This window comes from Polyodon spathula, chromosome 11, assembly GCF_017654505.1.
Source record: "Polyodon spathula isolate WHYD16114869_AA chromosome 11, ASM1765450v1, whole genome shotgun sequence".
Classification (NCBI taxonomy): domain Eukaryota; kingdom Metazoa; phylum Chordata; class Actinopteri; order Acipenseriformes; family Polyodontidae; genus Polyodon; species Polyodon spathula.
The window spans coordinates 8,610,550-8,628,620 of NC_054544.1; the positions used below are offsets into that span (position 1 = coordinate 8,610,550).

The following is an 18,071-nucleotide window of genomic DNA, read 5'->3' on the forward strand; positions in this document are numbered from 1 at the left end:
GTCTAGTCTTGATCTCGTTGTATTTAAGCAAAATATTATAAATCCTATCAAATGCGTGCCACCAAGCCTGTTTTTAATGTTTTTCACAGCCTATCCGAACATCCTATTCACTCTCCAATCACTTTTTATCAGGTTTTGTCAAACTAAATTCTTAAGTCTGCAAAATTGAGATGCCATTTATCTACAAAACATTCAGAATGTGAAAAAAAAATAAACAAAAGAAATGGGTACTTTGCCATCAGCAACTTTCAATGCGCAAAATGACAGCATTGCTTGATGAACTGTTAGAGATGATTCAAGCCCAGGGATCACATTAAGTTAGGTAACTGTAAGTTGCCCTGGATAAGGGTGTCTGCTAAGAAATAAAATAATAATAATAATAATAATAATAATAATAATAATAATAATAATAATAATAATAATACTTTACTTTCTACACGTAATTACACATATACTCATAAAAATGAGTTTCAAAATGCTGTTGTGGTCCGTGGGAAAAATTCAAAACACCAAGGTGGTCCCCACATTGAATGGGAACCACTGCTCTAGAGGAATAGAATGCACATTATTTTGGATTGAGATTTCTTTAGGACCAGGTAGAAATGCAATTGGTCCTCTCTTGTTTCAATTATCCAAATAACAGCTGCCAAAGCTGAGTACAGTTTAGTTTTAAAGTATGGCATTTCCTTCATTCCCTCACAGCCACTTGTTACACTGATTATTGTTTTTTTGTTGTTGTTTCTTTTTAATGCTGTGATTGCAGTCTGTCTGAAATAAAGTGTCTACCTGCTCCACAGTTTGGAGGAATCAACTGACCTGAAAGCGGGAAGGTTGTTGCACCTCTCTGAGGAGGCAACAGATTTCTCTGTAACCAAAGAAGGAAAACAACTGCCTTGTGCTTGAAGCTTATAACATCTCTATCAAAGTAGGGCAACTAGAAGTTCCTGTTAATAGATATTGCGTTACCCAGGGGAAAGTCACTTCCTTATTGTGTTTCACCAAGCAAAATTAGGCATAAGTGCTGTTCTTGGAAGAGCAGTTTGGCAGCTTAAAGGAAGAGGAATGAAAATATTTTTCGAAGTCCATCTGGATCCACTGGCAGATGAAGCTGAATTCACAAATAATAGCCTTTCAAGTATGAAATAATATCCCATTACCGATTGGGATATATCTCTGTGTAGCCTGATTTACCACAGCACATATGTCAAAGCTGTTCGAAGAGCCCCCTCTGTGTCAGGCACAAAGTCCCCTTCACCAAGGGGATAAAGTGCCATGAGCAGAAGGGATCAGCAGCAATTTTTTCTTCAGGCCTGGGAAGGAAGCCTGTGCTGACAGCCACGGTTGTTTTGTGCAGTAACATTTTTCTACTTCTCTCCCATTTCCTTCAGGAAGAATAATAACACTTCTAATGTGTGTGTGTGTGTGTGTGTGTGTGTGTCTATCCTATATATATATAATATATATATACTGTCTGCAGTACGTGATATTATATGACTGTCTGCACCAGACGTGGAAATCTGGAGCCAAAACCAATCTCAGGGAAGGGCTCTAGGTCAAGGGGAGAGACCCGATTGAGTTCCTTCAGGCGCGGAACGATTAACTATTTTTTTTTTTTCCTGAGAAAAGCAAGATAAAAAAAAAAAAATAGGGAAAGAAAATTGTATAAAACTTTTCATTTTCTATGGAGAAATAGATACCTCTATATATTTCTTTATACAGAAATACAGATATATATATATATATATATATATATATATATATATATATATATATATATATATATATATATATATATATATATAGTAAATACATGTCTTTATCTAGGGAGATTGTTCCAGCCTGTTTCTAGGCTACATAGCCACTGCTCATATACAGACTCCAGTTGCAGCTGCCTAACTCTGGTCAGCCAGGATCATTGCATTTTAGGACAAGAAACTTGTTAGTGTTAAAGGCTGCTTACAGCTACACTGTATAGCTGTGTTGACTGGAGTAGACTATAGTCGGGAAGAATATCTCCCCGGTGTCTTATGCCCCTTTAATGAGCAACCTTTGAGATGTTTTGGAGGTGGTAGAAGCAGGATTTGACTACAGAGGAGATTTGGGAATCAAAGGAGAGATTACTATCCAGAAGTACACCAAGGCTTTGTACTGTGGGGGAAGGCAGCAGCAGACAGTTTCCGAGATTCAAGGCAGCAATATTGAGATTCTTGAGTTTAGTTTTCTATCCTACTAGAAGTAGTTCAGATTTGTTGATATTGAGCTGAAGAAAATTGGTAGACATCCAGGCCACAATGTCTTGATGAAAGCTGAGAGGGACATGAGGCTATGTTGGCGGATGAGGTGACCCATGTAGATGTTGAAGAGAAGAGGCCCAAGAACAGACCCTTGTGGGACACTTCACATGACCGGGTTTGCCTCAGCACTGCTTCCATCATAGAAAACAGACTGCATGTGTCCAGATAGGTAAGAGGACAGCCAGGAGAGACAGGTTCCAGAAATCCCAGCATACTGAAGGCAGACAAGAAGAATGCTATGATCTGTGATATCAAAAGCAGCAATTAGGGCAATGAGGACAAGGACAGAGGGAGCAGCAGCATCAGCATGATATGTAGCTTGAACAATATATTATTGCTTTAAGATTTGAGATAATAATTAAGAAATTTTCTTGGAGCCCAGTTAATCGATAGGCATTACATAAAATGATTAAGGATTCAATCTCAAATTGGTATTTTTTTATACTTTTTAATGTATTATGTTATTACCAAAATGCAGATTTATTTGACTTTGTATGAAACCAAGTTTATCAAAAAAAAATCCTAATTGAGTTTCAAATTGGCATACTTTTTTGGAACTGTTGGTTGAAACCATTTAAGTAGAAGTGATTCTAAGTCAAATTTACAAAAGCTGTCAAAATGTTGGTGTGTTTAGTTAAAAATAATTTTCAAAACAAAGTAGGACAAGACATGATAGACAGTTTTGTGTAGCATATTATAGGGTGTATCCACTAGAATGCTGCATTATTTGTTTTATTCATTATTTTGTGCATTTTAGATCATCAAAACACTTTTTCTTCTCTCTGATGCCTTCACTTTCAAGCTGTTGGAACTGGTCTGACAGGAGACCCACAGGCTTCCAGATTTTCCTAAGAGCGCACTTTCTCTTGGTTTAGAGCCATTCCATTGTATATACAAACACTATACAGAGCTAGGGATGTGTTACATTTTTCAGTTTGATATTACTTATTTTATTAATAGCATTAGTATTTCAGAGCATGCTAGAAAAGAGTCGAGTAGCATACATCTCCTTTTCATTAGAGCCCATAGAAAATCAAGTTAGCAGATCTATGCTATGGCCTGCTCCATCAATAAAACAGATTAAAGTTGATCCTTGGAACTGCTTTGCTAATCGCAACAATTTACCTTGGGATAAGGCCATTTATAGAGTCCTATGAGTTTATTGTACATAGGATTGAAGTATGTCTTCGTGTTTATATTTGCCAATAGTATGTTGTATTTCTCTATTAATCAGGGTAGGGAAAAAATGGCAATGCTGCTGCACATTTATTTCTATACCAGCTCAGTTTTTGATAAAAGCATTAGAAGCCAATGTATTTGCCCAGTAACAGAAGAATATTTTATCTATAGTCATGTGCTTGAATTACTTGTTTTCCAAACAATTGTCTGTTTCAGCAAATAACAAGCTGCATTTTTTCTTGTGAGATCAAATGATGTATTGTTTCCCTAATTGTTAAAAATACAAGTGGCTGGTGATTGTGAACAGGTGTAGAGGTGATTCAGTACAGGAGTAATCACAAACAACTGTAATCCGGTAGGAAAGTGGTTTTAATTATAATCCAGGTCTGGCGACCAAATAATAAATCCCGGCAATACACAATGATGTGTATTGCACGGAGAAAACAACAGGGTTATAGTCCCAAACAAAAATCACAGACTTTTGTGACCCACAATAATACGGCACACAGTCACCAGTCCTGCGTTCATGTGGTCGTGCTCGTGGAGGGTGATAAACAATGTTATTTTGTGACTGTATTGGTGCAGTGATGATCCAGCTTGTGCTGGCCCAAGGCGACAGCTACGGATACGTGTTAGCTGTCTGTTGGTTCAATAAACACAGACAGTTACTAACAGACAATACAAACAAACACAACACTCACAAATATTCTTTTCCGGTTCTCTTTTTATTTCTCTGGCTGTTACTACTGCAGCTCTCTCAGTGCTTCCAGTTTAAAGCGCAAACCCAAGCAAAAGGGAAGATTACTGATTCTCCGGCCCTTTTATGCTATTATGCATGACCCCTTGGCAAACGATTGCAGCTGCTTTTATTACTTGCAGATGCTACCTCGTTTACCCTACAGGTCAATACGTTTCTGCAACGGAGTCTCGTCTTCATCCAGGCGGACCGACTTCCCGACCCTGGAAATGAATTGTCAGGCCAGCCCTTTTCAGGACTTTTCCTTTCGCTATTTTGTGCCCTCAAAGGTCAGGAAGGAGATTTCCAAACAGAACTCATTATATTTCCGTCACAGGGACTAAATAATTATTTGTTTCGTAAGTGTCTTTTCACCTTCTAACTGTTTTATGTTAATACAAAATATTCTTGAAGCTGTATTCTATAGCTTTTTTAGTTGGCATGAGCTGTGAATTGTGTAGCCTTTGTTTCAGAACTATAAAGGAGAACCTTCTAATAAAATGCTAAATTAAAGCCACATTTAAACCCATAAAATAATGTTAAATTGTCAGTCTATGGGGAAGGCCTTCTGGGCTCATGGGTTGCACCTGGATATTTTCTCAATATGGTGCCCTGTCCACCCTTTACAAGTTGTTAGTGCAACAGTTTCTTGTAAAAGTTATAAAGTAAAACCAAATGTTTGGCTAATTTAAGAAGCACAAGAAACATACTGATGCTTTCAAACATACTGACATTTTTTTGTTTGTTTGTTTGTTTTAATTGAATGCTGTTGGGCATATTAGAATTTAAATAGAAAAAGGTTATACGGTTATACTACTGTTCCCTGAAATGATTCTGATTTTAGAATAAGGAATTTTGCAAAAACAAACAAACAACTTAATAAATACACTGCATTGGTTTGAGAAAAGTTTGGCATTGACCTTTAAAAACCATATGAAACAACCACGTAAAAGTAATTAAGAATTAGTCATCTGATTGGGATTACTTGAACTTCATTTATGGACACATTATCTGCTCGAAAATTTTGTATTTTCGAGCAGATAATATGAATTAAGGCTAATAGTCTCTATTGCCTAACTAGTTAATTGTGTAATAGCTTTACTAGGGCAGTTGATATATTACATTCTTTGTTAATCCTGCTTCTTCATGTGTAGGTTTTATTTTCATTTTGAATGAATAGCTTTAATCAGCTTTTACAATAGCTCAGCATCTTAAAAGTGGGTTCAGTGAACCTATTTGCCATTAAGGTGTTAATAAAAGACCATCCATCTTCCACATATAAATAGCCCCTGTTCTAATAGGTTTCTAGACTGGCTTTGTTGGGAAAACAGTAAAAGTGTAAGTACTCTTTATTACTTCAGTGAATTTGTTTTCATCTCTATGTCATTAATAATGTTACTAACACGTCAATTCTGCTCTCTACATGCTGATAAGAGCATCCATTGCAAGATGAGTGTATTATATATTTGGATACATATACTGTATCTTTGCAGTATAAATAACTTACTATGTTTGAAGAGTGACATAAACGTGTATTACAGTATATGAATACAGTTTATTTTCTGTATTTTTTTTATATATATACCACACACTTCTGTTGCTGTAGGAACCTCATGTGTAATTCAAGTAAGACGCTTATTTAGACCTTGATAAGAGTGTATTTGGGTCCACAAGTAGCTTACCAGCTAAAGGCTGTGTTGTGTGCAAGGCGAGTCAAACAATCAGAAGAGCATCATGAATTGAAGTTGCTGGTCTTCTCTGGATTCCACAGGGAGTGTTGAGTTAGGGAGGCAATATCATCAGGGACTGCTTCTCCTCCTCATTATACAGTGGAGCCTTCTGGCCAGGCACCCAGTGAAGTGAAGCGGAAACCTGAAGGGCTCTCCTTTGGTCCCCCAGATAATGGTAGCTAACTGACATTTGCTTTCATGCTCCTGAATATAAAGCAGGCAAATGGCTAGGTTATGGCATTGGAGGATGCCCACTGACCTTTAGTTCTCCTGAGCTGTTGTGGGGAATTGCTGCCATGAGGGAGAGTAATTGGACATTATCAATTGGGGAGAATTTAGAATAATGAATTTAGAATAATGCACATTTAGAATAATGGAGAATTCTGTCACTTTTCATTTGCTTGCTGTCTCAGTGAAGTAAAGGTAATTGAAATTATGAATCTGATTATGATTACTATTGGTCAATGTGCCAACCAGACCTACCTCTAATTTCACCGTTGTCCAAGTGGACTTAGTTCCAGTTTCACTTATGTCCCAGGGGACTTTTGTCCAATTTCACTTTGTGCTTAGGCCGACCTACTTTTGGGTCAATTTGACAGTGAACCAACTTTAAAGTCCTGTTGTGTCTTATACTGTATAGTCATGCTCACTTTCCAGTTTGGTGTTTCTATTCATTGTAAAGCATAATGTACTTTTTTTTTTTTTTTTTAAGGGAAGTGCATCAGTAAGAATTGGGTGTGTGATGGAGACAATGATTGTGAAGACCTTTCAGACGAAGAAAGCTGTGAGAATGTAGCCTGTAAGCCTCCAAAATACCCCTGTGCTAATGACACCAGCATATGCCTACAGCCAGAGAAAATCTGCAGTGGGAAGATTGACTGTCCAGATGGGTCAGATGAAGGGCCATTGTGTGGTAACTGATGTTTAAAATCCATAATTGTGTTTCAAATATTGCATTTCCCAAGTCTGTGTTTGTGTATTTACATATCTGCTGTGTATATAAGCACCTATAGTTGCATGAAGTACAATACCACTAGGCAGATAACAGAAAATAAATCACTTGATAGACCTCATCAGAAGACTATATAAGTGTGAAAACACAAATGATTTGGAATTTCAACATCTTAACCATCTCCACTTTCTTATTTAGTATTTTATCTTGTGCATAAATCAACAGTAAAGTAGCCTTGCAGGTAAATCCCTGTTATCTCTTCTCAACTATGAAAGCATTCAAGAGTGATATTATCTCATCATTGCATTAAAGGTCACAAATAAAATAGAAATGAGTCTATGCATTTTAATCAAATGTCTGTGATGAATATTATGAGTCTGGCTTAATTTTCAATTAAATGAGTAAAATAAAAATACTCAGTTGGATATATCAATGACATTTTGATATATTCTTTACCAAGTCAATATACCTTTATTGAGATTGATTTATGAATTTAGATCCTTGTTTCTATTCCTGAACTGAAGGAATCATATTCTACATTGCAGTCCATGCACTATGTTTACATAATTTGAGTGGACCACTAACTCTGACATTCTTGTTTGTGTGGTATTCATTACAGTCTAAGCTCATTTTCCTCTTTGACCTAAACTAGAACTGAACTCCTTCACCAATTAATGACCATCTAGTTATAATTTTCAAACATTAACTCCTTGTATACAAAATACATGTGTCACTGTTTAGGATAATTAATTCAATTTTGTGATAATGAGTACTGTTTAAAGCAATCATAAATGGGTGGATTTCATCTTAAAAACATTTGCCAAATCAATTGCTAATTATAGCTTAAGATACTGGTATGCACGTGTTTGGAGGGTCATGATGAATTGTCATCATGTTGAGGTAAACTAAATTTGATAGTGTGTTCTGTTTTGTAAAGGTTTTTTTTTTTTTTTTTTTTTTTTTTTTTTTTTAGCAAACAGAATTGCAACAAAACTTTTTTTGTTATAGGCACTTCATTCATTGTCAGTTTTTTTACATATTTTACCCAGGGGGGCTGTGATAAAGTGTTGACTTTCTGTCTCTCCTGGGTACTGATTATTTTCAACTGCTCAGGAGATTAACTACCAGCCCCCCAAATGAAGCTCCTCACCTGGCTTCTGAAACTTCTAGCATGGTACAGACTCACTCACTCTAAAACCTAGCCAGAAATCTCATTCTGTCAAATGATTTACCTTTCAGAAATAATTACAAATGTTCCTAATTGTACACTATAGTAGAAATATGTATATATCATTAATACCGTTGGGCAGTGGTGGCTGGATCGCGATTTTTGGTGGCTCTCGAGACAAATCAGAACCAGCACTAACATAAGCATACAACAGTTTTTGTTGCCGCTGATGGGGAGAACCTTCTGTGTCATCCAGCAGCACAGATGAAAATGTCCCGATAGTTTCTGCATATAAGACAAAAAAAAAACGCTATTATATTAAATCCTGGTAATAATTGTTGGTCATAGCTCACTGGTGGATCGCGGAGAGATCCACCAAAAGTGATCGCAGTGTTTGGTGTATTGGCCATCACTGCCGTAGGGGGAAAGTGTCTTTGTTATTAAAATGAGAAACATATCCTAATACTTTGGCATCCAGAATTGTGATGTAATCCCAACAGATCTGGATGTTTAAAAGATAAATGTGGTTTTAGGAGATACACACAGCCTATCACACACTGATATAAATGAACACCTTTTGTTATCTTTGTTTCAACTGTATATCCAAAGGCAAAGAAATGACCAAGTCTGGGACATCATTTAAATCTCTTGGCAGATAAAACCAATCAAATCAGGCAAAGATAATGTTTACTTAGCGTTCAAATACATTTTATTAGCCTGTGTCCCTTATCAGATCCTTGCTAAATTATACCCAGTGGGTGTTAAAAGGTGCAATTATTTTTCCATTTTTTATCTTGCCTGTAAGGAAATTAACTTAACTGGACTAAGCTTTTGCATTCAGTGAGAAGCCAATATATCTCAGCGTAAGGACTTACTATTGTGGGATTTAACTGTACATTTCACCTTGATTTTAATATTTGTCCTTGTGAGCAAAGTCGTTTATAACTTTTGCTATGTCAATGTTATAAAAAAAAAAAAAGTTTTAACAGACTTATTTTAATGGATAATGGGGGCATTGGTAGATAAAGGGTTCCCCATATTGTAGCGATATGATAGACTTCTCATGGGGGTTTTCAGTGAGCATAATCTATAAATATGGATAGGCAAACATTAAAGTTTATTTCAGAGCACACTTGCAGAATCACACTAGGGACCACACACCCCTGGTAAGATAAAATTGTGTACATTATCAATGAAAACACTCTGCTTCCCCTAAGTCAGTTTATAGCCAATTAGACCACTGGCTGAGAGACCTCAGAGCACTGATTAATTCAAGGCAGCACACCAAGTCTCCTGTCATATGTAAGGCCCTGACTTGTGAGATTCAGAAATGAGGGGAACTATATTCTGCTCATTAAACTATGAAATACTGCATTTTCATTCTATATCTTCATATTCCTTCCTGCTAATCTCTTGTTTGTTTTTTAAGAATATTTTAATCCTTGGATGCTAAAACAAGGGCTAGTGACCTTTTGTATTTGTGTGGTACCTGAATGTAAATGTGAATGACAAAATTTCTAAATCTCAAAGTGGAAGAATCTCCTGTGTCAATGGGATTAAAGGAGGAAACACAAGTGCTAGTACTGTTTATGATGGTGCAAGGGATTGAAATAAAAAACAAAAAGTTGTGCTTGAGAGCACACATGAAGATTTGAAATTAAAGATCTAATTGTATGACTTTTTGATGATAGGTTACATAAGAACCTTATGTTTTACCTCCCTTCATTTCCTGGTCACGCTATCGCTTTTGGGATGAATTACAGTTCAACACACAATCGTCACCTAATTTTATTCATACATGTAGATTGTAACTGTAACCCATTGTTATCAGACAATATACATATAAACTGTGCAATAGTAATAACTTTTAACACATTAGGACTATTGGACATTGTGAAATAGCACAAGAAACATTTAAATGAGCCTCAGGGTGTATTCTATAAAAGAGAAATACCTCAATATACTTCATAAATACCTGAAAATCCTCATAATGTCAAATAAAGGGCATTGAAACTGGCCCCCAAATTATACAGAAAATATTTACATTAAATGTCATGAGTATTGAGGGGTGACATATTTTCTAACATGTTTTCCTTTTTTTGCTAATGCTGTAATTGTAATGTTTCCTGTTAGGCATTGTAGTTGCACCCCTCTGTGAATGCCTGTTGTCTATTAGCACGATGAATACCAGCAACAGTTGTTAATTAGAACATGCATTTAACAGTGTCTTGCTGTTTTTACAGCTGTTTCATGAAGCCGCAGAGTCGGTTTCCTCCTACAGTAGATTTCACTGTAGTAAATATCCACTGACCCTAGGATTCTATAATAAAGTTGGGTTTATTTTCTTATAGCTAGTATCTACGAACCAAAACAAGCTTCCGAAAAGCTGGAAAACCTTTAAAGTAATGTTGTCCCGTAGTTGAATTTCTAACAGGAAATTGATTCTGCAACCTAAAAATACATTTTTGTGTCTATAGGTCATGATAAAATAAAGATACTTTCTCAAATCTTCTATATTTTGTTGAACAGCACAGGTGGTCAGTTTTCTTCAGTGTAAAGTTATTTTGTATAAAGTTATTTAAGGGTCTCAGTGTGTCTTTTACTCTTCTTTCCATCCCCAGATGAATGTTCTCTGGATAATGGAGGTTGCAGTCATCAGTGTGCCATGGCTCCTGGGAGAGGAATTGTTTGTTCATGCCCTGCGGGACTTCATCTGAACTCAGACAACACAACCTGTGAAACGGTGGATTACTGTTCCAGACACCTCAAGTGCAGTCAAGTGTGTGAGCAGTACAAAACCACTGTCAAGTGTTCATGCTATCATGGGTGGAGACTTAGTCCTGACGGAGAGAACTGCCACAGTACTGGTAAATGTTTCAATGTGTAGCCCTGCCAACATTTTCTTTTTTGTAATTGATTATGTAACGCTGGTAAGAGTTGGTTACTTTGTCTCTGCCTTGAGTACAGAAGTTTTCAAAGGGACCCGCAAGGTAGTCTAGTAAGCAAATGTGGAAACAGTAACAACAAAGGTGATAATTAAACTACTGATGCCTACTTCAGCTATTTTCACAGCACAGCAGAGAAAACATGGGTTTGTACATTATTTGTCAGTAGAGGCTATGCACAAATAGAGGAAGCACATGTTTGTAAGACAAATGCACAGCCTTAAAATAATTAGAATACTAATTATTTGAATTGGTCTGAAAACAAGTTGGTAAGAAACACGAAAGATGTTACGGATACGGATGTTTAAATTGTGTGTTTTTTTTAATTATTATATTAATATGTTTTAATAGTATTATGATGACCAAGGTTGTGTATAGGTTATTCTGTTTTAATTGGTGGAGAACTGTGAGATGCATTTTAAAGACAGAATGCCGATGCAATTAATGAACTAACATCACTTACATTTAATATTGATTCAGACTAAATCTTAACACCAACAGGCACTTATTTTGAAGTGACATGTACTATTCAAAATTCATGAAGTTATGTTAAAACAGGTTCAGTCTCTATTCTAGGACTTCATGCAATCTAACATATGTAAATGCTGTATTTAACATGGGGAACCATACATTACTAGCTACTTTGAAACAAATTAACAATATGGCTATTACATAATTTCTGAGCTAAATATTCAGTGGAATTTAAATTATACAGTTGTTTGTAGTTTTGAAACTGGGACTAATACTGGTATGTACATAGATTGCCACTGTGACTGTTAAATTCTCTTCAAGATGACATAAAAAGACAATGTAGTAATCCAATTTAGGCCAAAACTCAGCAGTTTAACATTATAGCAGCTAAAATGCTATCTAATTGGATTCTGTCAAGATCAGGCCATAACAGCTATGGTACAGGAAATCCCATCTCATACTCTACTGACTGAATCCTGGAGCTAAGTAATTGAGAAATTTTTCTTTTTCCTCTTAGCACTGTTGAAAGTCTTTTAAAATACTTAAACACACATTTAGTCTAGATAGAAAATACCTATAATAGTGGAATATACTAATGTATTTGAATTATATTTTGATGGAGTTAGAATAATGGAAATTGTCTAATTGTATGGATACTTTTATATCAAATATATATATATATATATATATATATATATATATATATATATATATATAATATATATATATATATATATATATATATATATCAAGTCATCACTGACAAACCCTCTACTGGTCAGATGTTCGACAAGTCATGGCAGTGACCATTCAGGCTGGGCCTTGTCTCCAGGTTTAATAACTTGCAGTAGCATTTCTATTTATGTTTGGCAGGAGAAAATAAAGTTGAATTAGCTAATTATTTTTAATCCTGTATGTTAGAGAAACTAATAAAATAACCTGTTTTACTTGAAATATTTCTCTCATCCCTCCAGATCCTTTTGAGGCTTTCATCATTTTTTCCATCCGGCATGAGATCAGAAAGATAGATCTTCACAAACGAGACTACAGCTTGTTAGTTCCAGGTTTAAGAAACACGATAGCTCTTGACTTCCATTTTAACCAGAGCTTACTTTACTGGACTGATGTTGTTGAAGACAAAATTTACAGAGGCAAGCTTGCAGATGCTGGAGGTATGTATTTTGATTATTTTTTGACAGTGAAAGAATAGTTTTTAGAAGCGCCTTCACCGCTCATACAATATAGGAAGGTAGAAATAGGAACTGTTTTAGAAATAAAATCTATCTGATTTTACTTGGGGTTTTCTTTGTTTTTGTTCACAATAACAAAACAGAATTGTAGAATGGAACTCTTGTCCGTATGTCCTTGAAAAATGATAAGTTTGTGTTAAAAAAAAAAAAAAAAAGTTCCATTACTTGCACATATCACTGTTTTCAATCTCAAAATCATTTGTCTGTGCTGCAAGCCCACAAGGGGCTTCCAATATCTTATAAAGTAGTTTATGTAATGCTCTGATATCAGATAATCTAGAGATGTAAGGCTGTTGCAGGCTTTGGTCAGACACAGAGTTGGTTTACACAATGAGATCTTTGTAGATTTTAAAAGAATAAATAAATTATATATCTATATACTGTGTGTGTATGTATATATATATATATATATATATATATATATATATATATATATATATATATATATATATATATATATATATATATATATGTAGGTGTACCTGAGAGTGCTACCTACTTCTACAGTATCTAATGCATTGTATTATCTCCCTCAGATAATTTATAGTGTTAGGTTGGAGATGCCACATTTTTTTCAGATTTCATATTAGGATGCATAGAATTTCAGGAGGACTTATGACACCACCTATCTTCTGTTCCTTAGTAAATATGGGATGGATTCCTTTTATAGCTTCCTTACTTTTAAAATATTTTAGCTCTTGTTGAAAGCCAGCATGGATAATTGCAAACAGTGATTCTATAAAGTCTGAGAGGCTGTGAACAGGGTGGCTGTAGGGGTGACGTCAAGCCAGAAAGAATCACACAAGCAGGCAGTACTGGGGTTGAAACTGAGACGCAATGGCTGCGCTCAGTGTCTTAATTAAACAAATAAAAGATTTAAACAGACAGCACATGGCATTTGATGCCAAAATAAATAGACGAACAAAACGACAAAACAGTAAACATACAGTGGATGAACAGACAGACAAGTACAGTGCTGGTGCTTCCGACATGTTGAAGCAATTATTTTATGTTATTTCTTTTCTCCTACTTTTTTACTCTCTGCGCCACACCCATTCTCCACTCATGAGCACAAAACCCTGAGTGACTGAAATGTGCATCTTTATATACTGTTGTGCCAGGATTCAATTACTTTAATTATTCACTTGAATCCCAGCCTGTGAACTAATTTGTGCAACCCCATGCTCACATACTATTAAATACTTTAAACGCATTTGAAGTGATACACAGATACATTTATATTCCTGTGCACCAATACCTATACACCAACATTAATACACCACAAGCAACATATAACACAAATTATGATGTAGTAGCATGCCGAGGGAAGCAATACTTCTTTGTATTTTTTTTTTTTTTTTTTTTGCAAAATGCTTGGGATTGTCAAGAAAATAGTTGGGGGTGAGGGGGTGCCTTGAGGATCAGTTGAAAATGTTTGGCATTCAGATTTTTAAAAAGTTGAAAAATGTGTGTTAATTTGATATGTGTTTTTGTATGTTTTCCCCATTTATATATTACGCATGTTTTTGCAGGTGTTACTGGAATAGAAGTGGTTGTGCAACATGGCTTGGCAACTCCTGAGGGTTTAGCAGTGGACTGGATAGCAGGAAATTTTTACTGGATTGATAGCAATTTGGACCAAATTGAAGTAGCCAAATTGGATGGAACAATGAGAACAACATTAATTGCGGGTGCCATGGAGCACCCAAGAGCCATAGCATTGGATCCTCAACATGGGTTTGTTTTTAAACTTTTGTTTTTACTCTGCATCACTTAGATATTATACTTGACATATCAATGTATAGACAGTTTGCCCAATTTCAGACTTACAATTCTTTGTCCCTCAGTCCATCTGAGCTATAACCACAGTTCTTGAGATTTAAGAGTTAAATGTACTGAGTTAAATGTACTGGAAAGAATACACTTGATTTTTAACGGAAATGTCTGTGGATTCAAAACATAGATTAGTTTAGTCTGAGAAGAATGGAAGTTCAATAGTAGTGGATGTGAGGTGCAAGACTGATTAGTATTATCCATCACTAGATAAAGGCAGTCTGTTATATACGCCCAACCTCACAGAAAATATTAAGACATGATATTGTAATTATTAATGCAAGGATATTTGAGTGACTAGAGTGCATTCCAGGGACATACTGAAGAACAATAATTTTACTGAGACAATAGGATGAAAGTTCAAAAGCCAGGGATATTATGTGTAAATGAGAATAGTATTCATTCCGATTAACTTCTTCTGTATTGTAAACCTAACTTTTTTAAACCCTCGTCTTTGGCTTAGGACACCTATAGTAAGACATTTAGGGCTTAAAAATCAATACAAAATACTGAAGAATACAATCGTATGTTGGGTGAGTTTTTAGATTTGTAGGACTTTGATACATGGTACATGTCTTGGGTCATTCTGGTGCAGATCACATTTTATACCAATCTGGTTATTAATGTGCATTTTTTCTTAGGATTCTCTTCTGGACAGACTGGGATGCAACATTTCCTCGCATTGAGGCCACCTCTATGAGTGGTGTAGGACGGCACATTATTTTTAAAGACATGGAAATCGGGGCATGGCCTAATGGACTTACTGTAGACCACCTGGAAAGCAGGATTGTATGGACAGATGCCAGGTATGTAATGCAAATGTGTTACAAAATATAACTAGTAACTACAGGAATAAAATCAGATGAGTGCTGAGGACATTAGACAAATAATTCCATAGACACCCACACATTCAAAAAGATATGTGATTACACTGAGAGAATGGGAGGTAGTGCATACAGATAGAAAAGGAATCTAGACATGCTCACAAGAAAAACTGACAGACGTTCCAATACGTCAACACATCCTTTATATATACAACACAGAAATAGGAACTGAGCTAGATGTCCGCCAAATAGATAGATAGATAGATAGATAGATAGATAGATAGATAGATAGATAGATAGATAGATAGATAGATAGATAGATAGATAGATAGATAGATTAGTATTATTTGTTAATTTTCAGTCATAGAGTTGTCTCAAAATATAATGCAAAAACATACTATAAACAAAGGGATAATTAACCTAAATAAGCCTTCTATGAAGGATAGCACACATCCATCTGTGAAGCTAAGAGATTTTTGCACCTACTGTGTTCACAACTATTCAACTGATACAGTATATTATAATGAAATCCAGAGATACATTTTATGGATGTAAGTTTTCTGGTAAGCTTTTTTTTTTAAGCTTTTTTTTTGCAATGGTAACTGACAAAGTAATGCATTAATGCAGTGAATGTTTCGTGGAGCATTTATCATTGCTACACAACAGTGACACCAGTGCCTTGGAAAAAAGCATTCTGATGTAAATGCTGTCTGATATTGAGGTTTATCTTCCTGTAGATCTGATGCCATTTATTCAGCCTTGTACGATGGCACAGGTAGAATCGAGATTCTGCGAGGCCATGAGTACCTTTCCCACCCTTTTGCTGTTTCCCTCTTTGGAGGCTACGTGTACTGGACAGATTGGAGGACAAACACCCTGGCAAAAGCTAACAAGTGGACTGGGAGTAATGTGACAGTGATACAAAAAACCAGCGCTCAGCCTTTTGATTTACAGATCTACCATCCCAGCAGACAGCCTCTAGGTAATTAACTTTGCAGTGGCTCCATAGAGCAAGATAACTGATATATGATAGTGAGTACTTCAATCTACAGAATTGTTGTGTTTGAGTGCTGTTACCACTGGATAAACTATAATGCATGTTTCTCACTTTCTGATAAATTTACAGTGAATACTAGATCTGTTTGAACTGATTTATTAAAACAAACAAAAAAAAAAAAAAAAACAACTTACAAACTCACAGCAAATGGCCTCCATAAGAATATTTTATAATTTAAATATAACCATTTATAAGGCTGAGTCATACTTTTGTGAGGCTGACGTGGGGAGATGTTAATTGCATGGGTCGTCACTGATTATAAGGAGCCAGACACGCTATAAGAGTTTTGACACGCTGTACAGGTGCACATATTTAATAACAACAAGATCAGTAACCATCTGGCAGTTGAAGGGTTATGTAATAGTAAACATTTTTTCTTTGGAGCAGACACTGTCTTCCACGGTATAAACGGTAAGCGTCAGTGCAGCACATATCTGTGGGCCAATGGCCCCACAGAAGCCCGGAGCTGTGGCTCGCTATTTTTGTAACTACCAGTCAGATGTTATGTGTATAACAAATGTCTTTGTTAGATACCTTATACCTGATTGGTAGTTTCAAAAATCATTCCAGTAGATGATTATATCATCTCTAATATACATTTTTCTAGCATAACCAAGTTCTTGGACCCCAGAGGCACACTTTGATGTTAATGCCAGACCGGGAGGCCAAGGGTTGGACCGGCATGGGGGCTGAACTGCTTTCACCCTTTAGAAGCTAATGCCTTCATTATAAGAATGAGACAGATTCGCAGTTCAGTTTGGGGAATTTGAAATCAAGAACTTGTTTTTTTTTTGTGAAAAACAGGAGCAATGTTGTGTTCATGGATAATTGAGATTAACTAATTCTGTGCTTTTCTCTATTGTGCATAACAAAGCAAAAAGACATTTATGAACACTTCCTACTTGAACCGTTACCAGAACAAAAATGTTAGAAGAGAATGGTAACTGTGTACTGATAAAACAAGACAACAAAATGATAATGTGATAATAGAAGGCTGTAGTGCCACCATGGGGAGTTAGGAGGTGGACATAGTCAGTTCTCTAGAAAACACTACAGAGACATCACTGTTGAGACTGTCACTAGTGAAACTTCAGTATTCTGCACAATAGTGGGAAGTGAATCAGCTGTCAGTTAAGAGCTTACTGTTATTCCTCCAGTGCAGTCTGCCAGGTCTGCTGTTTTACCCACCATGACTGAAACTAGTTATCATGCTTTTGCTGAAGCTTATACTAGGGTAACCCTTTGTCATTTCTGACCTGTTTCAAGACTGTTCTTTTGATCGAACTAAAGGATGTCTTTGATCATGAACATATGAAGATGTACCAGTATGTAAACTAAAAGAAATAGACACATTCAGCAAGGATGTATGTATCTGGTGCTAAAATCAATGCTGGAAGCAAAGTAACAGGTTGTAACCCGTTGCCCAATCTAATGTTTAAGCTACATTGCTAGTCATTGTCTGGTAACATTTTGTGTTTAACAGTAAAACTATACTGTTTACCTTGATTTTTTAGAGCATTTCACAGCACCGGGGAACCCCCTGGATTGCATCAACAATCTATCCCTGGTTATCCCTAAAAATAGGTAGTAAATGCTATCAAAAAGGATTCACCAGTTCTGTAAAAAGGACCC

General features: G+C 35.9%; 1 protein-coding gene across 1 annotated transcript in view; it reads left to right on the top strand.

The window, feature by feature from the left end:
- lrp1bb (low density lipoprotein receptor-related protein 1Bb) overlaps window positions 1-18,071 on the top strand; it is a 348,887-nt gene that overhangs the window by 185,085 nt on the left and 145,731 nt on the right. The window contains exons 21-26 of the mRNA XM_041264893.1: window positions 6,652-6,852; window positions 10,681-10,926; window positions 12,450-12,647; window positions 14,258-14,462; window positions 15,200-15,364; window positions 16,120-16,364. Of these exons, the coding sequence (XP_041120827.1) occupies window positions 6,652-6,852; window positions 10,681-10,926; window positions 12,450-12,647; window positions 14,258-14,462; window positions 15,200-15,364; window positions 16,120-16,364 (1,260 nt within the window). The remainder of the gene's footprint in view (window positions 1-6,651; window positions 6,853-10,680; window positions 10,927-12,449; window positions 12,648-14,257; window positions 14,463-15,199; window positions 15,365-16,119; window positions 16,365-18,071) is intronic.